This window comes from Haliotis asinina, chromosome 2 (assembly GCF_037392515.1).
Source record: "Haliotis asinina isolate JCU_RB_2024 chromosome 2, JCU_Hal_asi_v2, whole genome shotgun sequence".
Taxonomy (NCBI): domain Eukaryota; kingdom Metazoa; phylum Mollusca; class Gastropoda; order Lepetellida; family Haliotidae; genus Haliotis; species Haliotis asinina.
The window spans coordinates 74,959,833-74,987,816 of NC_090281.1; the positions used below are offsets into that span (position 1 = coordinate 74,959,833).

The 27,984-nt window shown below is 37.5% G+C and overlaps 2 protein-coding genes across 3 annotated transcripts in view; one reads left to right on the forward strand and one right to left on the reverse strand.

Annotated features, from left to right (window-relative positions):
* Positions 1-4,896, forward strand: part of LOC137274304 (cytoplasmic dynein 2 heavy chain 1-like) — a 76,676-nt gene extending 71,780 nt beyond the window's left edge. For both annotated transcript variants that reach the window (XM_067807440.1, XM_067807441.1), the window contains 4 exons: positions 391-606; positions 1,693-1,892; positions 2,337-2,535; positions 3,734-4,896. In XM_067807440.1, the coding sequence (XP_067663541.1) occupies positions 391-606; positions 1,693-1,892; positions 2,337-2,535; positions 3,734-3,892 (774 nt within the window). In that variant the 3' untranslated portion in view covers positions 3,893-4,896. The remainder of the gene's footprint in view (positions 1-390; positions 607-1,692; positions 1,893-2,336; positions 2,536-3,733) is intronic.
* A 716-nt stretch (positions 4,897-5,612) lies between these two features.
* LOC137274305 (uncharacterized) lies at positions 5,613-27,978 on the reverse strand. The gene is made up of 4 exons (XM_067807442.1): positions 27,778-27,978; positions 23,043-23,788; positions 9,637-9,847; positions 5,613-9,146 (listed from the first exon to the last, which is right to left on the reverse strand). The coding sequence occupies exons 2-4, from the start codon at positions 23,768-23,770 to the stop codon at positions 8,355-8,357; spliced, it is 1,731 nt and encodes a 576-aa protein (XP_067663543.1). The 5' UTR covers positions 23,771-23,788; positions 27,778-27,978; the 3' UTR covers positions 5,613-8,354.
* Positions 27,979-27,984: the final 6 nt, after the last annotated feature.

Below are 27,984 nucleotides of genomic sequence, written 5' to 3' on the forward strand. Positions count from 1 at the left end.
ACAAATGACCAAATTGTCTGTCTGCACTCATCAATATTCAAGCATGCATGCTTGTTTTCTATGATGGCATTCTGTAAATAGTTGAATCTGGACCAGACAGTCCAGTGCCTGACCTCATAGATCTAGGCAGTTGGGATATGATAACAACCAAAGCCTGACCACCCAATACCATAATTTCCCCTTATGACAAGCATGGTTTACTGAAGATCAGTCCTAACTCAGATCTTCATGTGTGTTTTCTTTATGAAAGCAATGCATTAAAGATATGTTCAGTCAGTTATAGATTCTGTTTATGATCATTTTCTTGCTCTAATGATTCAATGGGAGGCATTTTAGAGGGTTGATAGTCTTTCTTCCTGTTTCGCTTACCAACTTCTTCTTTCACTTCAGGGCTCCCAGCTGATCCAGATGAAGGTTTCTGCTCCAGGTGAGCGGAGTGGGAAGGATTCACCCATCCTCTCCTTCATCCAGCTCGAGTTCTATAATTCTGTCAAGCTGGTACAGAAGGTGCATGCATCCCTGGCTGCACTGTCCAAGATCATCAGGGGCACACAACTCCTCACCAAAGAAGTACAGAATCTTGCAGCAGCCCTGCTCAACCAGGAGGTAAATAGGATACCTTTAGAATTAACAGAACTGATCCAAACTTTTGGTCAGCTAGCAGGGCACATATTAAAGAGTTTTCAAGAGTGTAAATAACTTTTGTTGTCTTGAGGTTCTCACTGGCTGGCGATGTGAGTTTCTGATGGTTGTTTTATCCAGCTTTTGGAACTGAGGTAATAGCCTTGTGTTACGGTTAAGAATTTATTATGAAAAACTATGTAAAAAATCCCCCTGTGAACCAGCAAAACAGAACAAAGACAAGTCATAAACATTCAAATTCTGTATTATTATGCAACGAGAGCAAGGTATACAAAGTCACAAGTCTATAGTCACAATACAAGTGAGACAAAATCTAAGTCAATGGGTCACAAAATACAATATAGCAAACTCACCAAAGTCCTGGTGTGAGAGAGCGATCGGTCTGACAGCAGATAATGTAGGTCAGGCGTTGACGGGGTTTGATGATCAAGAGTTGGCAGTGATGTATATCCTCCAGTTTAATATGAATGAGTGTCGCCCTCAACACGGCAACCAGCCTTTTTCTATATACTAAGTCATTTCCAGAAAGTTTGGGCACTTACAAATATCGTCAACACTGTAGAATGCCCTCGAATAAGTCTCCCGAAAGTAAACACATAGAAAACTAGGAGCAGATAAATTCCGTAAAACCAGAATCCTAAAAGTGTTGACCATCCATTAAAATGAAATGTGACCCATCATAATTATTATTCCAAACACTAAATGTTGTGATCCAATAATAATTATTACTTAATTAATAACAAAATATACAGAAAATACACACTCGTAACACTTGTGATTGAACACAAAGTGACAGCTACTCAGTCATTTTGGGACATTATTTCTTGAGTACAGTGTGGTTTGTGTGTAGGTTGTGCATGGTTGCTGCAGTCTGGATGCTTGATGTCACATTACTTTTATTGTCATTTTTGGGAGATATTCTGATTAATTTGGTAAGTTAGTGTAAAGGAATCAAGCAAGTAAAGTCATCAGGGTTTATTGAACATTGGATGATGTTTTTATTCCCTATGGTAAATGTGTGGCTGTGAGTTTCATGTTTGTGTTATTCAGACCCCAATCAACTGGCTGAACCAGTGGGACGGCCCTGAGGACCCCATCCAGTACCTTCGTGGCCTAGTAGCCCGCACCCAGGCTATTCAGGGCTGGGTGGAGAGAGCACAGGGTCAGAGTCTGCTCAGCAGCACTCTGGACCTGTCGGAACTCTTCAAACCTGACACCTTCCTCAACGCCCTCCGACAGCAGACAGCCAGGTAAGCAGCATCCTTGAAACAGACTTTGGGAAATAATGCATGCATGCTGTCCTGTGATATCTTTTGTGAATGTGTATGTGTAAATGAATAGATGCCTAACACTGGTGATCTCGCCAATTCCAAACAAAGCATACATGCATTTGATATGTTTGCAATATAATATGATATGTGCCAAGATAAATCCAGCATGCCACATTTTCCTCGTGGAGCTGTGTCATTGCAAACTTATGAAAGGCAAACTATGAACTTATGATAGTGACTTCAAACTATGGATTGCCCAGATTACATGTCTATATTTGTTTTCACCTTACCCATTCTTGTGGGTTCATCATAGTTGTAAGCTTTTGAGACCTCACTCAATGCTAAAGGTTTAAAGAAATTGTGCCCATGTAAACAGAAGCTTGATGCAACGTTACTCAGTCCCCCATGTTGCCCTGTTTCCAGAGAGCTACAGTGCTCTATGGACAGCCTCAAGTTTGCCTGCAGCTGGAGGGGCTCCATACAGGGGGCTCGCACCTCAGTCAAAATTGGGGGACTGCAGCTTGAAGGATGTAGCTTTGATGGGTCAAGATTGTCTGAGAACCAGCGAGACTCCCCGAGTGTTGCTGCCATACCTCCATGTGTCGTTGCCTGGATTCCTAAGGTGAGGGCATGATGACTTCTTGTACAGAGGAGACATGGTCAGACATCTCAATACATCAATGCATGTTTGCTTTTCAGTTAGTTACACATGTCAAAAGGTGTAAAGGATTCTCTCTATCATGTATGTCAATATTGTTGAGTATTTTAGTGTCTTACTGTAAGGACAAGCAGCATTACTGTTGATGATATGGATTTTCATCTAGAAATGTTTCATCTGTCTATTTACTACTATGGCAACTACTGTAAGTCCAGCTCAGTTGATTTATAATCTTCTTTTTGGAGTAATTATAGTAGTAGAATGCAAACACACAGAACGTTCAGGTTTCTTGTCAGTTATGATGTTCAGTTTAACTTTAAGTGTTATGGTTGTTTCCATAAAGTGAACGTTTTTGACATGATATGCCAAAACTCCTCTGGTCAATAATCTTTCATGGATTCTGTTTGTTAGTATAGTTCAGTCATCTTCGTTATAAGCTCTTTTAATATGGCTGTCATCTTTGTTATAAGCTCTGTTAATATGGCTGTCATCTTTGTTATAAGCTCTGTTAATGTGGCTGTTCGTTATAAGCTCTGTTAATATGGCTGTCATCTTTGTTATAAGCTCTTTTAATGTGGCTGTTCGTTATAGGCTCTGTTAATATGGCTGTCATCTTTGTTATAAGCTCTGTTAATATGGCTGTCATCTTTGTTATAAGCTCTGTTAATATGGCTGTCATCTTTGTTATAAGCTCTGTTAATGTGGCTGTTCGTTATAGCTCTGTTAATATGGCTGTCATCTTTGTTATAAGCTCTGTTAATATGGCTGTCATCTTTGTTATAAGCTCTGTTAATATGGCGGTCATCTTTGTTATAAGCTCTGTTAATGTGGCTGTTCGTTATTGGCTCTGTTAATATGGCTGTCATCTTTGTTATAAGCTCTGTTAATATGGCTGTCATCTTTGTTATAAGCTCTGTTAATATGGCTGTCATCTTTGTTGTAAACTCTGTTAATGTGGCTGTTCGTTATAAGCTATGTTAATATGGCTGTCATCTTTGTTATAAGCTCTGTTAATATGGCTGTCATCTTTGTTATAAGCTCTGTTGATATGGCTGTCATCTTTGTTATTAGCTCTGTAACTGTTTGTATTAACTTTATTGAATACCTGACGATAGAAGACTTTTTGAGCAGTATTTCTTTACTGATTTTCTTTGTGTGCCAGGAATCATCCGACCCGTACAGCAGTGATGAGAGCATCTTGGTACCCATCTATTATAGTAGTGCCCGTGACCGCATTGTCGCCCGACTCAACATCCCTTGTGGCGGCAACCAGAGTCAGTGGCTGCAGTGTGGTGCCGCGCTCTTCCTTCGTAACCTGTAGAGCCGCCAGAACACATACGTCAACAGACGTCTGTGTCTAACATTGGATGAGCTGACATCACTAGACACGGCCTAACATCACAAGCCATCATCACACATCACAAGCCATGGTCTATCATCTCCAGACATAGTGTAACATCACGAGACATCATGAGAAATGTCCAAATATCACATATACTTAATTTTGTTAGTAAACTGGACCACTAGATGCAGAGCAATTATTTTCTGCAGTTCAAGATTTTCCTGCTATAAAACTACTAATCATCTTACAACTGACAGGCTGGATAACTGGTATGCAAGTCTTGAAACATTAAATGCTCATAATATCATGAGTTACACATTGTGTTATACATTACAACCAATTGGGAGATAAATTAGATCAACTGTATCTAGCCATTATTGCAACTTTGTAGGGAAGAACTAGATATATCCCATTGTGTTAGACTGTTACAACTGACTGGGAAGATAAACAAATCAACTGGATACAGCTGTGACACAACTTTGTATGTAAGAACTTATTCTATGTCTCTGTGGGACTTTAGTTGTACTTCTGTTATAATCATGCAGCTATAGACATGGCAGGCCTTTGAGGAAAATGCATTGTGAATTAATCCACCGGGAATATAGAATTCCGTCCGTTTTATCATATTCATTATATATACTTTAACTTATTTAAGCTTTTGTTAAAGGTTGGAACTGTTTTTCACAATTTACACCCACTGTTTGGGTTTGTTCTTAGTGTACAACATTCCAAGTGTAATGAGGTTTAAGTCAGGAAAGTTTGACTCCCAAGTTGTAAATAAGTGATGAAATAATATGGTACTCACCTGTGATCTGTACATCAGGGGAATAGTTTGTTTCAAGTGCTTTACTGTGTTCATATTGTTGAAGACATCAGATTTGTTTCTCCGTCCATGGTGAATATTGTAACGTATTGACCAGCTAGTGAGGATCTCACCGTCCATTGTCAGTCTGTGATATGTTGTCATTAAAATATATCTTGTACTTTTTGGTGTGGGTCATAATTCTTTATTTGTTTGTTTACATACATTTCAGCGCCTGCATTATTTGAACACAGTGTATAATAGTTGTATATGTCCTTGCTTGATTTACTTTTTCAGGAGGTATTTTTTTACAGTAAACTACAGTTAAACCAAACTCAAAGAAACCACTATATTTAGTTTCTCTAACTTGCGCTGAGAATACCCACTTTGACCAAAATATATAGGGAGTCATCAGGACAAAACAAATAACACAGGTCGTTATGTCAGTTAGCATGTTATACATGTGACTGTTATAAATATACTTTACTATATATATTGAACAGTGCATTTGTGTTATTGGTTCATCGGTGTTCATGTTACCTTGAACAATGCACACTACTGTAACGTGGCCATTGTATCACATCTTGATCGCTTACATTGGTGCTCACACCGTCAACTGCTGGTGCACTTTGTACCGTGCACACTACTGTAACGTGGCCATTGTATCGCATCTTGATCGCTTACATTGGTGCTCACACCGTCAACTGCTGGTGCACTTTGTACCGTGCACACTACTGTAACATGGCCATTGTATCGCATCTTGATTGCTTACATTGGTGCTCACACCGTCAACTGCTGGTGCACTTTGTATTCTGCCCAACGCATGGACAGCTGTCATATTGATGACGAAGAACAAGTTATTGTTATTTGACTCTCAACAATGATTAAAAAGTTTGAATAAAGAATCTAACATTTGTTTTATTCAACAGTAGCGTAGAACATGTAAATAATATCACAGACAAGTGCTTAAAACAAATATCAGCATAACTAGAGGAGAACATACCTGGACGGAATACATTTTGATTTGCAAACTTTAAACCACAATAGATAATGGTTAGTCAAAATTAAACATATGTGAATATACATCTGAATGTGACCGTGCCCATTCAAAGATAACTTCTACGAAGAATAACCAAAAAAATCATTTGTACAAAACATTCATCTATCTTGACAATAAAATATAAAATATCAAAAGAAACAAACATAGCATTAACATATTCTACTGTTAGAAATGTAACAGGAAAGTTGAATTGTTTTAAAAAAATACAAAACAATCTTGGGAAATATCTATGTGCATGTCACTGTTAATCTTCCTTGAGTAAGAACTACTTCAGTGTAAACTCATTTTCAAATACATTAACAGTGATAATATTCTTTCCCTTCATTTTGCTGGTGACACGATCAACTGGATTAACACATTATTTCTACTTCCTGATTCAAAATGATATCTTCAGTGAAATGAAACACTTATCTGACTTGGCTACCCTATCACCCTGGTGTAACAACATACTCTGAGGAGATAAGATAACCCTGCCCCATAATAACCTGACAATCAAACCACATGATGACCAATCAGAATGTCTTGAGGTGACACTGAATCTGCATTTTGTCAGTGAATACAAACACAGTAAAATTTTTGTCACTTTCAGGAAAACATTTTTAAAGTTACTTCCCATTTACTGAAATTCCCACAAAAAATCAACCTACATATTAAGGAACAAATTAAAGGTCAAGGAAAGAAGAATTGTTTTTAGAACTAAGAACTAGTCAGGGATACATGACACAACACTTAAATACTACTATCTGTACAACTGACTTCACTCAGTTCAATCACCTTTTCCCAGATGTCACACAAGATGGACAATATAGATTACGTTAATGAAGGATACAGCTTTTTGGATGACAGCTTGTTTATTGCATAGAGAGATGTTTTCATGTAGATTCTTACACTTAATAATGGTGGAAGAATAAACATCAAAACATCTCTCAAAGCAATAAACAAGAAGTTGTCATACGTAAACTTTGTTGCTCAATTTCGGACTCACCAACTTCTAGAATGCCAATTAAACAAATCGATGACATTAGCTGAGTATTCTAAGTGACAAGTACACATATGATATATCTCAACCAAATAACAACAATGTAAATCTACTTAATTCTCATCAAATGAACTATTAATAAACATCAACGTCCAGTAAAATGAAATAATAACATGGTATCAGTCGGTAAAATACAAAACGTGTTGTTGGCACACTGTCGATTCATATTAAACCCTCAAAGGTTAATGTCTCTGAGACTTTGAGTTCACAGGAGAACTCAACAGTTGAAAATCCGTCCTTGAACATAACTTTAGTCACTACATTTAAGCAGAACCAGGGAATGAATTCCATGAATCTGCCCCTGAACAAAATTTAAGCCATGACATATCAGTAGAAGCAGGTCGGGAGTTCTGTAAACTTATTTCACATTTACTGTTCCCATTCTTAGAATGAAACCAAAGTCATTGTTAATGCTACAATAGTGTGCTAAATCACCCTGATAAGACCAAGATCTGGTTATACTGAACAAACATGGTACATGTAAACCACAAACATTGAAAAATTCTGGGAAATCATCTCATACAGTTTTCAATAAAGGGAGGACAAATTCCAGCACTCAAAGACTTATGGCAACAAAAATATCCAAATGTGATGACCATGAACATCTGTATTGAAGACCCAATCTGAAATCTTTTTACTCATTACAATGCCACTGTACATGAAGACTTGACAACCATAGGTAACATGAGATGAACCCAAACAGATTGCTAACCATCAAGACCAAATGGTAACTGCTAAGTCCAAATAGTAAGCGCTAAGTCCAAATGGTAACCGTTAAGTCCAAATGGTAACTTCTAAGACCAAACGGTCACCGCTAAGACCAAATGGTAACCGTTAAGTCCAAATGTTAAGACCAAATGGTAATCGTTAAGTCCAAATGGTAACCGCTAAGACCAAATGGTAATCGTTAAGTCCATTTTTTTAGCCACTCAGACATCATTCTTCAATAATTTTGTTAGTATTCATTATTTCTTTACTCTCCAGATTAAGAAATTATTATTTCATAACATAAAGAAACACGGATAGAGCACAATCATTCCCCCAGTGGCACTTTAAAGTTAAAATGTCATGGCACTCGTGCATGACAGAGTGCACAAAATATAGACAAAGCAATGGCTACCTTTGTTATTTACATTTTGAACTTGATTTTTGTTTTCACAATACAGAAATAATAATGATGATCCAGTTTCTTTCCATACCAATACCAAGAATTATTGATAATGATTAGCTGATTAGAAAGTTTACCCAACGTGACCTAAAATGGAGGTATAGATATATCTTCATAAGAAGTGAGAGAGTCAGCAATATTCAAGCAATATCATGACGGGGTGACACCAGAAATGCCCTTCACACATTGTACCCATGTGGGAAATCCAACTAACAAGCAAACATTTTAACCACCCCTTTTGATATAGACAGGCATGGTAATGAGTAAAAGATCCAATGAGATTTGTAAGATCCCATGTAAGACAAAAGGATCGGTGTCTGCACATCCACATCGTGGAGGAATAGCTCCTTTCAAGTCACAGCTGAGGTCTGTTCAAGTGAGATACTGGACCTGTTTCAAGTATTTGGCCCGTATGTCTGGGCTGTACTTGATGAAAGGTTTGAGTTCATCGGTGAGGGTCACTTTCCTGCCATACGGAGACATTCGGTTGTAGGATGGTTCACTCATACTGTCTACATGATCCATGTGGCGCAAGCTGGCCCGGATCTGGTCCAGTGGTGGCAGATGATCGTACACGCCTTGATGGGGATCCGGGCTGTTCATCGTCATCCTCTGGTTGCTATGAGAATACTGAGTCTGTGTGCGAAGTAGCGGAGATAGGGTATGAGCTGGTGTGAACTTGTCGCCATTTACTTTGAGCTGAGGTTTCCTCATCGCGGCTTGTTTCTGTTCCCGTAACCGCTGAACTACTGAACCTTTTATGATTTTTTCTCGATTGCATGCAGCTAGTTTTGCCTCTCGACTTGATGAACTTGGTGGTCTCATTGCAAGGCTACCCGTGTCCGCATTTCGTTCACCCCAAGCCATATTCTCTTGCTGATGTGAACTGGAAGTAACCGGCCTTCGATCAAACACTGTCATTTGCCTTTGTGTGATGGGTCGTCGAGTGACCGAACTGCGCATGGACTCTCTTGTGTTGGAGCGTGATGGTGGGGTTGATGCAGGTCTGGCACTGGGTGTGTGATTAGAGACACCAATGCGAGGGTCGTACTTTGCCAGCTGAGCAGCATGAACCTCATCACTGGGGTCTGTGACCTTGCTCTTCGCAACTGACTTAATAGAGATTGGCTCAAAGTACACATTTCCATTGTAACCACGCCATGCCTGAAATAGAGGAAAATTTTGTGACCAGCAATGTTAATATGAAACAAATCCATCCGTAGAACAGATTATGTATACAGATGTCTTGAAGAATTTGTTCTGATAAGATAAAGGTAATAATTCTTCAAGTTTTTATTACCATAAAATCCACTATTCTGGATATTTACAATTCACTTCGATCAGTAACAGCTGTCATCATCCTTTCTTAACATGGAAAATATACATCATCGCTATCATATGCAAAACAAGAAACAAATACCAGGGAAGGAAATTTAACTGGGCCGGTCATTTTGTCTGAATATTTCAGTAATCATTTCATCATTTGTACATTTCGCATTTTTGAATTCCCTTTGATGACGTCAACAGTTTCATCATTAAAATGTCCAAAAATTATTATCAAGAATTACGGAATTTAATTTTGTGCATGACAAAAAACAGAGCATACTGAATGACTCCGTAGCAAATTATGCTGATACTTTCTTATGTGACCTACCTTCAGTGGAGCCATGGGTGAAGGCCGTCGCTGATGGATGTAGAAATATGTTGGCTGAGTGACTCCAAATGGAGGTTCATCCACACTGATGAGAGTAGATGGCATTGTGACGTCTGCTGGATTCTGGTTCACGCTGGTACAACGATTGGACATCAAGGTCAGGGCACGACGGAATACAGCTTCTCGTGTCTCAAGGTTTCTTGTCGTGTCTCTGCAGGGAGAAGTGTACAAGATGCAAAGTCTGCTATTTAGAATATTTTCAAGGAAGCAAACAGACATTTAGATGAGAAAGCATCTATCACATGTTTGTAGTCAATAGTCAATAAAAATAATAGTGGAATATATTCGCAGTATGTATTTAATGGACTGCATCATAACTTGCTTGATATTCTCATTGTGCAATTTCGGGTTGGGGTGTGTTTTAATTTTTGTGTTTTTTTCTTAGCTTGTCCTAAAAAGTGGTCACTTTTCTTGCTGTTTAAGGCTGTATTCAGCAATATTCCAGCAATATGGGGGCTGTCTGAAAAGACTGAAATTTGACAGATATTCCACTGATCAACAGCATGAGCATCAACATACTTAATTTGGATATGATGTGTAGTGCAAGTGCTAGCCTGCAAGAAAAGAACACTGTCTGCATTCAAATCAATTTCAGCAATGCTTGCATGCACACAAATATTATGATCAAAATCAGATTTATGTGTCAGTATTTGGTTTCAAAGAAAGGAATGTCTCCGGTCCAGCCCTGGATCCAGGATCCCCTATAACCATTACTGAGAATATCTGTCCACAAATATACAGATGCAGACACCTTTGTGTAATCACCGGTGTAATGTAGATGCTACAATGACCTTGCTGCATGAGCTTATTTGATTGGTTATTGTAGTGTAGTAGATAACAACGTGTTATTTTAGGGCTGTTACTGACACAAGGGAATAATTTGCGTATTTCATCCCTAGTGTAACATAAACAAGTATGTTGTCTGAACAAAGAGAACTATCAGCAGATTTTTCACTTTGTGATACTAGTGATAGACATGAACAGTATTACTGAATTAGACCCTACCAAATACAATTTCTAGAACTTATACAAGGAAATAATGTATATGAACGCGGACTTAAGGCATGTCCACCTTTAAGTTTACGACACAATGCATTGAGGCCGATACATTCGTAGAGAGTGCCAATTTGTTCGGAATAGGTTTATTTTAACTCTGTTTTGAGGACAGTGCCTCATCACTGCAACAAAATAATGAAGTAACAATCATCAGTCTGAAGTTATACCACATCTGGAACATCAATTTCTCAGCTGTAAATATTTTTACAATGGGATTACAAGTGGCCAAAATGAACAGACATGATGATGTCAAAACATACTAAATGCAACATGTTGACGGGGAATAGAAGTTGTTGTTGTTATTCAAACCACACTAACCCATATATTCCAGCTGTATCAGTATGGTATGTAAATAATCAAAACTGACACCAAATAATCCAGTACCTGATATTGTATGAAAAAATCCCCAATTTTGGTATACAATAACCAACAAAGTCATGCAGCCTCATTCAACAAGTTTAGGTCATGTTGAACCTGAATCATAATCAAAAACTCCTCTAAATAAAATTGCTTCCTTCTGCAAAATTCCAGATACGACGCAAACATTTGTCAAATAATAAGTGAAAGATGTCACTGTAAACCTGTTGTGAACATTTGGGCATGACACACTACACGAGGCACATGAATATGAATATACAATGCCACTTACAACAACAGTTTACAGAATTCTTTGGAATAGAGGTCTGTTTTATTCATTGGTTTGTAAATACTGAACAGACTGGACATACGTGAGTGCAAAAGTATTCACTACCAAAACTATCAATACAAATTCAAGAAATGATAACATGTGAGTAAACATGAAATTGGTTCCAGTATCATCTGGAATCTTGCATTTCAACATGGAACAATATTTACATTATACCTTCAGAATGTTTCAAGCATATTGTAAGCAGTATCCAAAATCCACAGAAATTCGAAGTAAAGTTGTCCCAAATCTTTAGCCAAACAATCAGTGGAGGTCCTGCCGAGATGTGTAATTGCCCATATCCCCATTGAGTTGCTTGGTACACTATCTAAAGTCTAGGAAGTAGCCTAGCTACAAAACTGTACCCAGTCACAAGAGATAACCCACAGAATGTTCATAACCCAAGCTCGTCTGTTGCCGATAACCTCGGTCCGTCTGCTATCAGTAACTTCAGCCCAACTTGTTGATAACCTCAGTCTGTCTGCTGACCATTATCGGAGTCTGTCCTCTATTGATAACCTCAGTCTGTCTGTTGTCGATAATCTGAGTCTGTTGGCTGACGATAATCAGAGTCTGTCCCCTGTTGATAACCTCGGTCTATCTGCTGTGATACCACAGTCCGTCTGCTTCCCACAAACCAAGTTCAACTGCTGTCAGTCCAGTTTTATATACCTCTGGCAGCTTGTTCAACCTTAAGCTATATATCACTTAATGTTCACATGACATTTTCACCACCACCTGAGTATCCTTGTTCATTGCCTGAAGACTTACAAGAGATCCTTGAGATTGTACAGTCCCACGACAACACTCTCAATGTTCGAATTCTGTCTAAACAACCTCTGTGGGTTTGGTTAGAAAAAGCTCTCAGAAAAGCTGCGATTCATATAAACTTCACACCTCAAAATCTGAAGTAGGACAACATACATACTGGGTCATTCCTGGTTTTGACACTTTGAAGGAAGATTGAGTAATTCATGCAGACCACAATTTCTGCCAATTCGATAGACTCATCTTACACATTCATGATTTACTTGTGATTTACATGTGATGCCACCTTTGCAAACAAGTACAGGATCAACTGATCTGACACCAGACTCTGAGATGTGCGCATCAGAATGTTAACATGTCCAGAGAGCTACACAATAACTGAACCAATTATCTCCACAAGCAGTATCCTTCAGAAGCTCGCATCGGACCATTAAACCAAGGTGCAGAAAAACTGAGCCAACTGTCCTCTCAACAGACAGGATTCATCAAGCAGAAGCTCCCTTTAGATGAAAACCTCTTCCAGGGAGCTACATACTAACACCCAACTGCCGTGCCCATGCACAGTTTATCTGTCATACAGAAGCTCTCCACAAACTATGGACATCCAGTGACCTACACACTAACTCTCCTGCCCATGCACAATTTATCCATCAAACAGAAGCTCTCCACAGACTGGACATCCAGTGAGCTACATAGTAACACCCAATTGTCGTGTCCATGCACAGTTTATCCTTCAAACTGAAGTTCTCCACAGACTATGAACATCCAATAAGGTACACACTGACTCTCCTACCCATGTACAGTTCATCCTTCATACAGAAGCTCTCCACAGTCTATGGACATATAGAGAGCTCCATACAAACTCTGTCATGTGTCCTGTCCATGCACTGTTTATCCTTCATACAGATGTTCTCCACATACTATGGACATCCAGTGAGCTACACACTAACTCTGTTAAGTGTCCAGTGTTGATCTGTCACACAATGCTCCGTCAGTGACACAATACACACCCAGTCAGTCAGTTGACACAGATACCATCACTGATCATATCACATCAACTCGAGGACCGTGGGATAAGTCAAGCTTGCCTCACAATACAACACTAAGCATGATGATGATGGTGATTATAACAATAACAGCAATAACAAGGACAAAACCATGAGAGTGCATGAAGTACTGTTTCAGGCATTCTTTATATCTAAAGCCAGGCTAAATTAATTATGCTTGTCCAAGCTGTCTTGGTGACTATTTAAGGAATGACATTCTACAGAACAAGAATACAGTTCCACAGCAACAAACTATTCTAACTGCAAAAGGCAAAAGCATTATTATAACTATTGGTGATCAGACTTGCTGACTTGGTTCAATGGTTGCTTTTGGCTTGGAGTAGCTTTCTTCTATGATTTCATAGGTTAGAGAGTGGCAATCTCTTCTGCTCACCTGATGACTCCCATTTCTGGCAGTGGACTATAACACCTCCCTAATTACGTCACCAAGAGACTGCTAGTTTTGGGACGTTACCCTGCTGATCGCTACTGATGGCAAACTTTGGACAAGCTGTTTAGCAAAAGGTACAAGAGTTGAGATTATGTATAGAGTACCAGACATCAAGTGATGTAAAGGAGTGGTTCCGAATGTTCACTGTACTTGCTTTTCCAACAGTGTCACATGTTCTAATAGGATTTAAACTAGTTGCATTAACTGGCTTGGATACATCAGAGAGTTGTTTCAAGCCAAGGTCATATTAGATGCAATATGTCAAGTGAAACAATATTTAAAATAGCATACAAAACAAAGCATTCATGAGAATACAGCTGTAAATATCTGCTTTCCATACATTTGTTTGGCTGATCTGTAAAACAGTTTCTTGAAAACTATCACCACAAAAGCACAAATCTACTTTCCACATCTTTGTTTTTTCATACGGTGCCAAAATGTGGAGTGAGCTTGTATTGTAGCTGTTAATACACTCACCTCTCATGACATGAACACACCCAGTGTGAGCAACATGGGGGAAATACAGGGCTGCTATACTGTACCAGTGATCTACTGCCTTCTGTGTACCTTACAACATAGCTAATATTGATACTTGGGTGTTATTTATTCAGTTAACAATCACACCCACTCTAATAAACGTGATCGTAAACACAAGTCTTGCAGTGTTGTGTAAACATTGAAGCAAATGTGATAACTACATAGTTACAAAAGCACACCACTTCGAGAATTATTATATAAAGGTAATATTTACTATCCATTTATGGTACTACCTTGATCACTCTGTTTTCAATACCTGGTTATGGCATTAGCATGATTATTGTGTTTAACACTATTCCCTGCCATGGGATAAATTAGGATCTTGTTTGTTCATATAGTAATAACTGACAATGAAGTAAATGTTTACTATCAAAAACAAATCTCACAGAGCCTTGAGAAAAGAGTTGATTAATGTCATCTAGAAAAATATGACTAAATGTGAAATATATGAAATACAGCCACTTCTCAAACACAAAGTAAATGTGAGTTGAGTAACTTAATATTATTGTCAGGACTTTCTGAGAATATTTGTTTCCATTCTGACATTATAGCCATAACCGTATTATCTCAAGTTTAGAAACATTATCAAGGCAAGTCACAGACTTCCAAGGGAAATAATTTATGGTGCCGCTTTTGAATTCAGGATTGATCAATATGTCTAATAAACATGCAAACTTCCACTCATGTAACCGCAGTGGTTTCTGCAAAACTTGTCCCACTTAGGTTTTATAACAAGCTGTCTAGAACAACAGATTTTCATATCACGTGGTAAACTGAACAGAGTTAGCTCCCCTTCCCAGAATCTATTTTACATTCAACTTTCTTTGATGCAGGAGTTGAAAGTTTCACCTTTATGAAACCAACAAATAAGATCTTGTGTCAACAAACTGGAAAAAATAACAAGTTTTCAGGGATTGCTAACCACAATCACATTTTTCAATTATATTGAGGAAATGCAATTCTGCACTGCCAACTGTAACCATGTTATATAAAAGTTGTTTAACAAATGATCACAGATTCACCTAACTATTATTGGTAAGTATTACAGGGAGGTAAGCGCAGTAGTTGGAACAGTGAAACAAATGCATGTGTGATACGTGAAAAGAGTTAACTTAGACCAACCCTTCACGTTGTCGGTGTGACATTTTCTTTGTATTACATGTTGTATTACAAGAAGTAAAGATTTGGAACTATGATCATTTGTTAAACAACTTTTGTTTTAAGTTGAATAAAGTTCTGAGATTTAAAATTGGAAAGGTAAAATTATGACGATTTGCAGTCATAATTTCACTTTATTTGTTGAAAGTGAAATTCATCAGTATGTTTTGTTTTACTCCGCAGTCAGCAATATTCCAGCTATATGGTGGCGGTCTGTAAATAATCAGGTCTGGAAAAGACAATCCAGTCATCAACAGCATGAACAATGATCTGCCCAATTGGGAACCGATGACATGTGTCCCATTAGTCGCCTCTTAAAGACAAGTATAGTTGCCTTTTTTGGTAAACATGGATTGCTGAAGGCCCGGAGCTTTAACTGGCCTTCACTGCTAACAGACTACAGTAGTTCAAAATTCTTCGTCCTGGAATCGGATAATCAACTCGGAACTGGACCAAGTATCAACCTTTGCTGGTTCTAAAGAGTTACAGTCTGTATGCATCAGATGGTTAGACACTGTGAGTGACTTAATGACGTTTCCTTTTTCTAAATGTATGGGACATTATTGATCAATGACTGGATTGTTTGATCCACTCAACATTTTAAAGGCCATCTGTAACAACAGCTGGGATATTGCTGAATGCAGCAATTAAACAACAAACACCTGTACAATAATGAAGAAGACCCATTTTATGTCTTCTATATGTCATATCAACTGCCAAACCAGTAATGCATAAACACCATAAATCTTACTGAACCATAATTACAAGACACTGCTTAACCAATCTAAACTTGCCTTCCATATCTTGACTTTAGATGTATTCTCCCTAACATGACAAAATAATTTAAACACTTACATAGACCCAATGTCCTGTTTCCTACAGAGCAAACTAACCACAATGTCAGCTCGTCAGAATAACCCCTACTCAATGGTCCAGTCTGTAATGGTCCACTCAAATAAGTTACGTACATAAACCAATAAAGACCATCCTAATTTTATATAATCATGTAATTCAAATGCAAAAAAACAAAAGGTTTGGTATATTTTCCATGTAAAATAATCCCATAATTGAAATACAGCAGGCAAGTATGTGTGTACCAAGCTATCAAGTTTCTGGGTATGGTATAGACGTGGCCCACGTTATCACACTATCACTAGCTTATATGTGATAGACACAGAACGAGCTGCCATTATCACGGTTATGTACCTTCATTAAGTCACTGTGGGAGCAATGATTATGCAATACCTAGACCAATTCCAAGAAAAAACGTCATACACTTGTATTTCTGACATTTTGGAATTTTAGCATGCACATACAGAACATGTCGAATATTACAACCACAGATTTTACCTTTGACCACTTTCTAAACTGATATTGTTTTCATACATTACATTAGGGTGTAACAATAACCTCGAAGCTGAGAAGAATTAAATTGTTGCATATACATCAGTTTTAACTGGTAGGTCATCACAGTTGTGGGAAGTTGTGATTTATGCAAAGAAACAATTATTTCTGACAAGCTTAACACTTCACAAATACAGGTACTTTATATTTTCTGTACTGTTTGCAAATTGTTGGCTTTGCCACCAAGTCTATGTCAATGGCCTCGAACATTTACAGGAAGAATCAGTGACACTCACAGACTCAAACAAGTCTCTGGACGTAACGTTTGAGTTACAGCAGAAATCAATACCTCAGTGTGGCAGTTTGGTTTACTTAGAGTTTAATTCCACACCAGGTAAAAATCAGAAGTTGTATGATGTCTTGACGAGATGACCTGGGGATTGATACTCTGAGCAAGGTTTGGGTATAACAAATGAATCAACTAAAATACCAAGTCTGTGTAGAATACCTCTGACAACTCTGTATAACCATACAAACAATTATTTTACAGCCCCCAAATCAGTATTTCTAAAATAGGTGATAAATTTGACCCCAAACAACATATTGCATGGAGTCTTTCACTAAGGCAAAAAACAACATTGCCCACAAGGTATTTCACTTTTCCCTACATCAGTGGCGTAGCCAAGTGGCTAAAGTGTTCATTCATCATGCAGAAGTCCCAGGTTTGATTCCCCACCTAGGTACTATGTGTGAAGCCCATTTCTGTTGTTCCCCAACTGTGATATTGCTGGAATACTGCTAAGGGCGACATAAAACTAAACTCTCTCACTCACTTCCGTCACTATGGCCATACAAGCAATATTGTGTAGATAGGACTGTACAATAAGAACCCTATACTGTTGTTGTTGTTGTTGTTGTTGTTTTTATGCTTATCAAACACTACATACACCAATATCTTTCACTAGAACAGGTATACTGGGCAGAAATATATTAGATGTTCTATGTTTATCTCAACATGAATTGATTATTGTTTCAAGAAGCACTCATTCGCAACTGGTATTTCCCTACTGCATTAACAAACAAATCAGCACACTATATGTGCTATCAATTGGAAAAAAAAAGACTCCCACACTATCCAACCAAACGTGGAGATTGCTGTTATCAGGACCAAAAAATATGATTTAAACAATATTTTATTCCCATTAATGTTCACATTTTATCTTTTACATGACATAACAACATGAAAATAGGATAAGCAAACAGGCCAAAAGGAAGAAATCAATGGTTCTCAGCACATAATACATCAAATAATATATATTTTCAGGGCCTTGATATGTACAAGAAAGTATGTGCTTGTACAAACAGTGTCACTCAGTGACAAAACTCTTAAGCTCCCTATATATCACAAAACAGGTACCCGAATCGCACGATTCACAGTAGGATGCAATATAATGTATTAACCAAAACAGAGCCCTGATGGTTAGAATATCATTATGGACAAACAATCAATATTGCCAACTTGATATTTTACCAAACCCAAGAACCAATATTGCCTAGAATGAGTAAATAATAGCCCACTCTGACCAAGCAAACCGACCTAAAGGCACTAGTGTTTACTGCCTTGTCATAAAATGACATTCACTCACAACAGGGGGAACAGTCCTGTACATGGAACCTGACATCACATGGTTACCTTTCATCATCCGTGTCACCTGGACATTGTTCCTGGCGTCCCGCGGGACAGATTCCCAGTGATCTACCACTGGCGTATTGATTACAGGATACTGCTAGATTTGTTGTCACAACAACTCACTGGGATTCCTGATCCCTGCAGGATTCAGATCAATGTCACACCAATACAACCTTGACTCCACCATCACAGTTTTCGGTGTCTACGTAATCCTGTTTCCCACAGCCATCACATCTGTGTCAAATCACTACTACATCAATACAGCCTCAATGGCAAAACCATCAAAATTTATTTCTGGATGTTTACATAATACATAATCTATCATTAATTGCTTATCAAATACGGCATTCAATAATCATGAAAGTTAGTCCTAACAACTCCTGCTATTCCTGATTTGGTTTGCCTTGATTATACACAAATTGCTATAATGCTTGAGCATGGTGAGATCTTGTGAATCAGTGTCTGAAGTATGTGAACAGAATCTGCATTCAAACTAGCCCTGCCCGACTAACAGCCCAGAACAGGTTATTTTCGACACAGATTCTCCGTCACATCTGTCATGAACAGAAGAAATAATTCATTGTGAAAAAACAAAAACAAAAAGGTACTAATTTGTTACTTTTTGGACAGAAATTAAATACAGTCTGAAAATCAGATTTCATTTTGATTTTGTTTAAGTTTGTAGGAAGTTAAAATTTATTAGAGGCATATTGTAGAGTATTTTCCTGGAACTGTCTCTTTCAAAATTTTCTACCATCCATTTGACAAGAATATTGCTTGGTCATTGGAACTTTTTAAAGTGACCAAATGCCTGATGGTTGGGTTAAACTTTAGACATGTATACGAAAATATTCAGCATATTTCAGGATAAATGATCATTATTAATTTGTTCATAAAATAAATTCATACCATTTGGATGATAAACTATGTTGCATGTGAAGTCTAAATTATTGTATGTTTGGTGAGGGTTGGCAAGTTTTATATATTACCAGCTCTGTGGTTTAGATAAAATTTTTGGGAGTTTCATACCCTACCAGAAAGAGTTAGTTAGTTAGTTAGTTAGTTAGTTAGTTTGATGTTAAATGCTGCACATAGCAATATTACAGTGACATCCCTTTATATGGTCAAATCTGGATGGGACAATCCAGTGATTAACATCATGAGCATCAATCTACACAGTTGAATTTATGTGTACACCACCTGATCAACCTTCTGAATCTCAATTTTAACCAGGATCATCACCATGATCACTGGTGAATGAAGTGAATCACTATCTGAACATGGTTAGACTAAAACAAATCAGAATATGAGAATACAACAAATCTGCATCACTGACTCTGCATGGTGAGACTATGAATGGAATCTTGACTGGATGATATGAAAAAAAGTAAGAGCATACTGAGACTGAATTGAATCAGTAAATCATTGTGAAAATGGTGCTAGTTTGTTACTTTTAGGACAGAAATTAAAAACAGTCTGAAAAGCAGATTTCATTTTGATTTTGTTAAAGTTTCTATCTAGGAAGGTAAGGTTTAATAAAGACATTTCACAGCATTTTGCTGGAACTGTTTCTTTCAAACTTCTCTACTGTCCATTTGACAAGTATATTGCTTGGTCACTGGAACTTTTATAAGTAACCAAACAGGCAAACATAACTTACTCAAGATCTTAGATGGTACTGATCTAACACTAAAAGTGGACAGATCTGAATGACCAACTAGCTTATACAAAGCTGACTAGGAGACCATGTTTAACATCTAATGGTTCTGCTAATCAAAAATTGCTAAACAGCTGATTGGTGTATAAAATTTAAAAAAAAAACCCAAACTAGTCTGTCTAATATATGCATGGTTACTTCCATGCTGCTGTCAGCTATATATCCAAAACTGCATAGTGTGTATTTTAATAGAACAAAAAATAGAACATTATGAAGTAAGTACTAGAGAGACAGAAATGCAAGAAGTCCTTGATTACCTGAGAGCATATTCGCTTTTGACGACTGGCAGACGCCATTCTGAAAGAGGACCTTCGAACACAACCTTCTTATCCATTGCTAAATGGAGCGATAATCAGATAAATACACTGTCCTAGATCCTGAAAATCATTTCAACTCCATCAGAAGCAGACGCAGATGCAGACACATATCCGTTATGAACAGCACAAATAATTCAGTTTGCAATGTTGACAGCCAAGCACAGACAACGAATCCGCAGTGTGCATAATTCCTTCTTAACAACATTTGTCAGAAGCATATAAGCGGGATCTATTCAGACATATTTGTCCAACTTTCCATATTGTCTAGCCCGTATTTATAGTACAGCCATATCACCATTTATACCCCAGCTCACACAACTTAGCTGACAATCTAAACCTTTACAAGCCACTCCATTCATCTTTTATGTCTTTCTTGCAATTTCTATGTTAAGCAGACTTTCTCTACATAAAGGTGTCTTCATTTTCACAGAGAATGCTCAAACTTCAAAGCTGTTGTCAAAACCCAGAATGCCTAATTTTCTCCTTTACAAAGAAATGTTTTCATGTGTTACAATGTGTTGCATGTGGTCTAACAATCTTTGACATGACTTAAGTGGGAAACCTGTGTCATGTTCTCATGACTTCATGACAATTAGTAGAATGACTACTAGTGTATGGGATCATGAAAGTAGAACTGTTGCTTTAAATTAGTGACATTTCAAATGAAATAAAACATCAGACTATTTTAATACGGTAATACTTTTCAATAAGACCTTGAAATCTGGTATGTATCAATTACCATTTCAATAAATATGTAAAATAAATTTATTTTTGTTATATTTTATAGTCACATTCAACACTCCAGTGTCAGGTTTGTTTACAAAGTATCATCTTGACAGAGTGATTGCGAAAATTTTCGGACCTGTCTACTGAATGGGGGGTACAGTCCCTTATACTACACTCAACCATAAACTAGATATGAAAAATGAATTTATTCATGAAACATCCATAAAAATTCATGGGAATTCCTTTTCACAAATCATCAGGCATCCATAGTGATTCTTTTAGAGTATTGAGACTTTGAAAGTTTGCCTGACTGAAGATTCCTGTGGCTACAACACGTTAGTAAATAGCTCATTCATGGCCTAACGATCATGTACCACCACAGGTGATCAGATATGAAGTGGTTTTGTTATACAAATGTAATCTACCCCAAGTACTTAAAATACAAGTAATGCAAATAAATAATTATGACTGATGACTAGATAGGCTACATGCTTGTTTGTTGTTTAATGCTACACTAAGCAGTATTCCACTTGTATGACGGTATGTATGTAAATAATCAAGTCTGGACCAGAAAATAAAGTGATCAACAGCATAAACATCAAGCTAAGCAACTGGGATGCATTAACATGTGTCACCAAGTCAGCAATCCTGACCCTCCGATCCAGTTAGTTTTTTTACAACAAACATGGGTCACTGAAGAGCAATTCTACACCAAATCGTCACGGGTTACAAGCTAAGCGTGTTAAAGACAATAACACTTAATTGAAATCATTAACAATTTCTGTTGAAATTGAATAATTTTGTTATTAAGACAAAACCTTATGACATAGATACATTTGTTCATAAGAGCTACACACTAAAGTTTAAAACCATATCACAAATTTCGAAAAAACATAATCTAAAAAATCTCAAATACACATGTAATTGTAAATGATAAACATAAACATTTCCTTGTTTAGAATAGTAATTTTTAAGTAGATCCTTCAAACAGATTGAAAACATTTAGTTTGAAAAAAAAAGTTTCTCTTTTGAGTTTCAAATGTGATTGGATATTTGCTAACATAACCATAAGGATACTACGATAATATTTGTGTTCGACAGGTAAATGAAATGAAAATGCTGAAATAGACTAAACAGACATGCATTTCCTAAATGTACCTTAATTATGACATCTTAATTTTGGTCTATTAAGAGCATGTAAACAACTTCACATTCATAACACTGAAACATGGATCAGTCCTTTGGCAACATATCATATCACTGTGATAGGGTTTTTGAAGGCATTGTACTTGCGTAATTTAAATGAAAATAATTCAATGAAATTATATCTGCCTGCGAGAATCATGGTGGGTAATATTAAAAATGTTCAAGTAAAGGGGTGTCTTTCAGCTCTACATTATTATGTTTGAAAACAACCACTTGGCTCAGGTCTGAAAGTGAAAGATACTGAGGTCAAGATATGAAACATATCGCAATGCAGCATTTACAGCATTTTGTGCTTGAACCAGCAGCCTTTATTACCTTAATGGGAAGTTTTCTGATGTTGAAACCATAGTTCACTCTCTTAACAAATAATCCAAGTCATTTCTGTTGCTTATAAGTAGAAATTAACAAAGGACAATTACCCATCAGCGAGGTACCCATCACTCACTCCCAACAAGTCATGTTTGCTGTTTTGTGTAAAAGATATAAGAGACAAATGTGTTAAGACTCAAAATAGAAACAGATATATGTGAAAAAAACCCCTGAATTGATATAAAATAGAATCACATTAATCATGTATTGTATCATGCAAAGCTTGTTGACGATGCACCGATACATTGGTGAATACTGACATCCCAATAACCTTACCTTGACTCCAAATTCCTAATTTCTGTAGTCACATCTGTGTATGCACTAATACTTGCTGGAGTATTGAGCTTTGCACGGGACAGCGGGGCATCGGTCTCACATCCACTAGTGGCTGGTCGCCTAACATGCTCAGCAACTTCCAGGGTTGTCTCCCCATCCTCAATACAAGATGGCTGAGACAGCTCCTCAGCCTCATCTATATTAGACAAGGCTGATCCAATTCGACTTTTATGTGTAGAAGTTGCTGATTTACTTCCTTTTCTAAGCATGCTGTCCATCAGTTTTTCTCCCAGAATTTCTGGTTCCAGTTCAATGTCAAGGTCAGCCACTGCCTCATCAAGGTCAGATACATCCTCATACACCCCAAGGTCACGTTCTTCCACGCTCAACTCTGAATTGCCCTCTGACTGGTCTTTGATAGTTGACACATCTGACAGCCTGGCAGATGTTTCCTCATAAATCTGTGATTTCATCAAATCCTTATCATCACCTGGTCTTTTCTCATCAGCAGCTAGCTCATCTTCAGCAATACTCATGTTGGCTGATTCTAACTGGTCTTTATCCTGAATATTGAAATCTGATTGGCTTATCTCATTTATTTCTGGAGTTTGAGAATCTAATCTCTTTGCAGTAGCATTTTCAGAACCCTTTGGAATAATTGCGTCTTCAGAGTCTCTCTTAGTGTCACCTTCATTCATGACCTTGACCTCAATTTCATCCTCATCCATGTTCACTGTCTCCTGTCCCTGTCATAATAAAAACAAACTTACTGAAAATGTTCAAAATAAATATATCCAAAATATACAATCCAGAACTTAAAACACACTGTATCATTAATCAATACAAACCAGCAACCAAATGACATTATTTTAGTGTACACCATTACAAACCATATACATGTATGTCAATATCTGTTGTAGGAATAAAGGTCTTATCATCTGCGTATGTACAACTTGCAGTGCGCCACCAGGGGGTGCTGTCATGACAAAATACTCTGTCAACTTTAGTAGTATTCAGATTATACAGTTGTGTACCTCACACAAGGGTAATATGTCTCATCCTTTCAGCTGTCTTGGGGGATTACATCCATTATACACGAACCTGGAGACCATGTTATGCGAATCATCCCAATAAAAATCAATACACAGTGTTAAACATACATCTGAAGTCCTACTCTCAAATACTTCTCAAGGTCACCTACCCATTAGCAAAATAGAATGGATTATGAAGGGATTAGATCACACATTTTATGTTCATCACATGAATTTTTCATAACCAATCAATATAAGTATGAGAAATTAAAATGTTAAAAATGTTTCGTAGCTTAAACAATATATTGCTTTTAGTCTGTATCAGCTTGTTATGGTTTAATGGAAATATGTAAAAGCGGATACTGCTCACAGAACAAGATTTTGAGCAATTTCTTAGCACTGGTTACGTCTGTTTAATTACTTGTAAATTTATTCAATCTTTAAGAGGTTTGCGTAGGCTCTAGACAAAGTAAAATGCATCAAATGCATCATTATTAAACACAGGTACTTTAATTAAAGTGCAGTTGAATTTGTTTATTTTTCTTTATCAAAGTGAAGCAGTAAGAACAAAACAGAAGTTATATCTCATGATTGTTGTTCCTTGTACACAATACTTATGAAGCCAAATGAGTATCTATGTTGGTTATTAAAATCCAATAAGAAGTAGAAAGAAATGTTAAAAAGATCTCATTGATGTTGACAATTCATTTCAATATGGGGTATTGCTCATTAACTCTGTATCTATAAAAACAGAGCGTGTGATCTCCAGTTTATATGAATTTTCTACATGAGGCCTCAATGTATTTGATTTACCTTTTTTCAGATTAACAATAACATTCTCACTTGCAGAAAATTCAACAGATACAAGGTCCTCTGTACTTGATAGAAAATATTCATACAGAACAAAGACACACCTAATCTGTTGAAAATTGTTACCTTTTCATCAAGCAAGTTAAAAATGGATCGTTCACCTGAAAGCATTGTGTCCAGGTTCCGAGCACCTACCTATACATTTTGGACACTAAGCATAAGGTGATCACATAAAGCAGGCCACTGACCAATATGTATTCTATTGACATGCCATATCCTCAAGAGATTAACGTATCAGGGGATTATCCCTGACAACTGCCTATATCTGAGCCATAGGGTAGTATTATAGCTGGCACTTCCTCTAGTGGAGGTATAATACAATATGCTACAGGGAGGTGTTACACATAGGGAAATGCACTGATCTCCATGTTTGTTTATTTGATTTTTAATCCTGTACTCAGCAATATTCCAGCTATATGGCTGCGGCCTGGAATTGATGGAAGTCTGGACCAGGAGGTCTAGTGATCAACATCATGAGTATCGATCTGATCAATTGGGATACATGTGTCATCCAGGTCCGTTGAGCTAGTGACCACCTGATCTCACTAGTCACCTCTTGACCTGAAGACCAATTCTAAGCTGGATCCGCTGACACTCTTGATTAGATTCTTCACACAAGTAAAACATCAGATTTTATTTAAATCTCAAAGTTGTCTCTTAGCATTAAATCCAATCTCAACTTGGCAATGTCTACACAGTTCTCACTGGAAATTTAACCCAGAGTCAACCAAAAACGTTTTGTCTTATTTCAGCTCTCAAAACTGCTCAAGTCAGAGTAGAAATTCGTTCTGGCTGTCACTGTGTGGAATTCATTTAAATCTGTATCAAAATATGAAATCAAAATAGTGATAATGGTTATTGAAAATCGAAACCATTGCTTGACAAGTATTAGATGAGTCAGCACAGTGAATGCGTTTGTGACAAGCAGGCAGGGCAAGTAATCTGGACGAATACACTTGGTTGCTACAGGTAGATTGGCGATGAATCAAGCGAAATACATGCTAACTGTGGCTTGAAATCAATTCCACTACTGTTTAACATGTGTCTTGTAGAATGATTTAGTTCAGCAAAACACCATCACGACACGATTTGCACGAGAAAATTGAACTTTTCAATATTTAGACAACAACCTGTTTCCCTCTTGTGTCAAATGGAATGTTCTGGAGGTCATTCCCATATATGCAGATTGGGGTCACTTGTCAAGTCATGGCCCATCTAATACTTGTCATGCAGTAAGGTGTCAGATTCAATTTTCGATGAATTTAACCAAATCATATCATTTTTCACTTTTTTACTCCAGCATAACATATAAAGTATTGTATGTACTGGCTACAGGAGTTGTACAATTATGTTGTAGTGGGGTAGCCTAGTGGTTACAAAGTGATCGTTCATCACGCCGATGACCAAGGTTTCATTCCCCACATAGGTAAAATGTGTGAAGCCTATTTCTGGTGTCCCAGCTGTGATAGTGCTGGAATATTGCTAGTAAAAGCTGCGTAAAACCACAATCACTCACTCACCCTATTGCACACAGAGATATGTCAAAGACCAAGTGACAACAATTAGTCTGTCTCCCATAGCCTAAAAACCCCACTAAATTGACTGTGAGTGTTGCCATAATAGGCAACTATGTGATGGGATTGGTGGTCAGGCTTGCTGACTTGGTTGTCACATGTCATAGGTTCCCAGGTGTGCAGACCAATGCTCATGTTGTTTATCACTGGATTGTCTGGTCCAGACGCGATTATTTACAGACCACCACCATATTGCTGGAATATTGCTTAGTGAGACGTAAAATTATACTCACTCACTCAAGGATAGAAAGATGTGGCAATTCTAGCAAGGCAGAAATTAACTGCTCTATCTCCCTTTTTTTCCAAGATAAACACATGTTTTTAATATCTGGAACTAAATGTTACACTGCAAATAGGTGTATGCAGGTGGTGAAAGTAAATAATAATGGAATTTCATATACATAGATCACACGCTCAAGTATGCATCCAGTCAATCTTGGATACATGTGTTTTTTTTTTGTTTTTTTTTATAGGTTGTTGTTGTTTGTTTGTTTGCAAAACATACGGAAGGAAGATATATTCAACACTACAATACTAGCATTGGTATTCCAGATGAATATTTCATGTCATTCAGCATACTTAACACTAAACCATCAAGACTACCATGAAACAGAACTCTCAATCTAACATACCAATGTCTAAGACTTGGCTGGCTTATGCACTTCCGAGCACTCAATCTTCAGTTTAATGCATTACGTCAAGGTATGTATTACACTGTCTAGATTTTGAAAGGCCATATACGAAGGACAATAACATATAGTTACTCTATTTATTGCATCGTGTCTCTTATTATTTTCATGATTATTTCAGCATCACCCTTGCCAGAAGTAATCAAGGAAAGCTACCAAGAATTTGACAAAACAGGTGTGGGGCTAACAAGACAGAGCATGAAAAAAAATATTGTCTAAATGAAAAAGTGACAATATTTATAGATAAACTGAATATATCCTTCATATTATACTACGGTTTGTCTAGAGTCATCAATTAAATGGTCGTGTTCTTTGTGCCGTCACAACTGTTTGTTGTTGTTTTTTTCATTTCCACAGGTAAAGGGTATTGCCATCAGGTCTTACTAAAATTAGTGCACGACCATGTCGTCAGTAAGTCACATATTAAGTCAGCGTTATTTACACACAGCGATAAGCCAGCCCAACAGCTCCTAACAAGTTGTCAACTTGTTATAAATGATCGAATTTACTCGATGCTATCTCGACAAAAGCGTCGTCACTGAGCTTTATATTCCTGGGTAACAAACTTTACCTCGGTTTGGGGAGATAGAGTTCCGTTCTGGCAAACTGTTAGTTAATGGGTTGATAGGCCCGCTACTTTGTCAATTACTGACAAGCTCGCACCTGTTTCGATCCCTCTCTCGCCCCAGTCGCGTGCAGGTCGCAGCGTCATTGTGACTACCTGCATGCACAAAGCGCCGAGAGCATGAATAACGGTACTTCGTATGACAATGAGTGG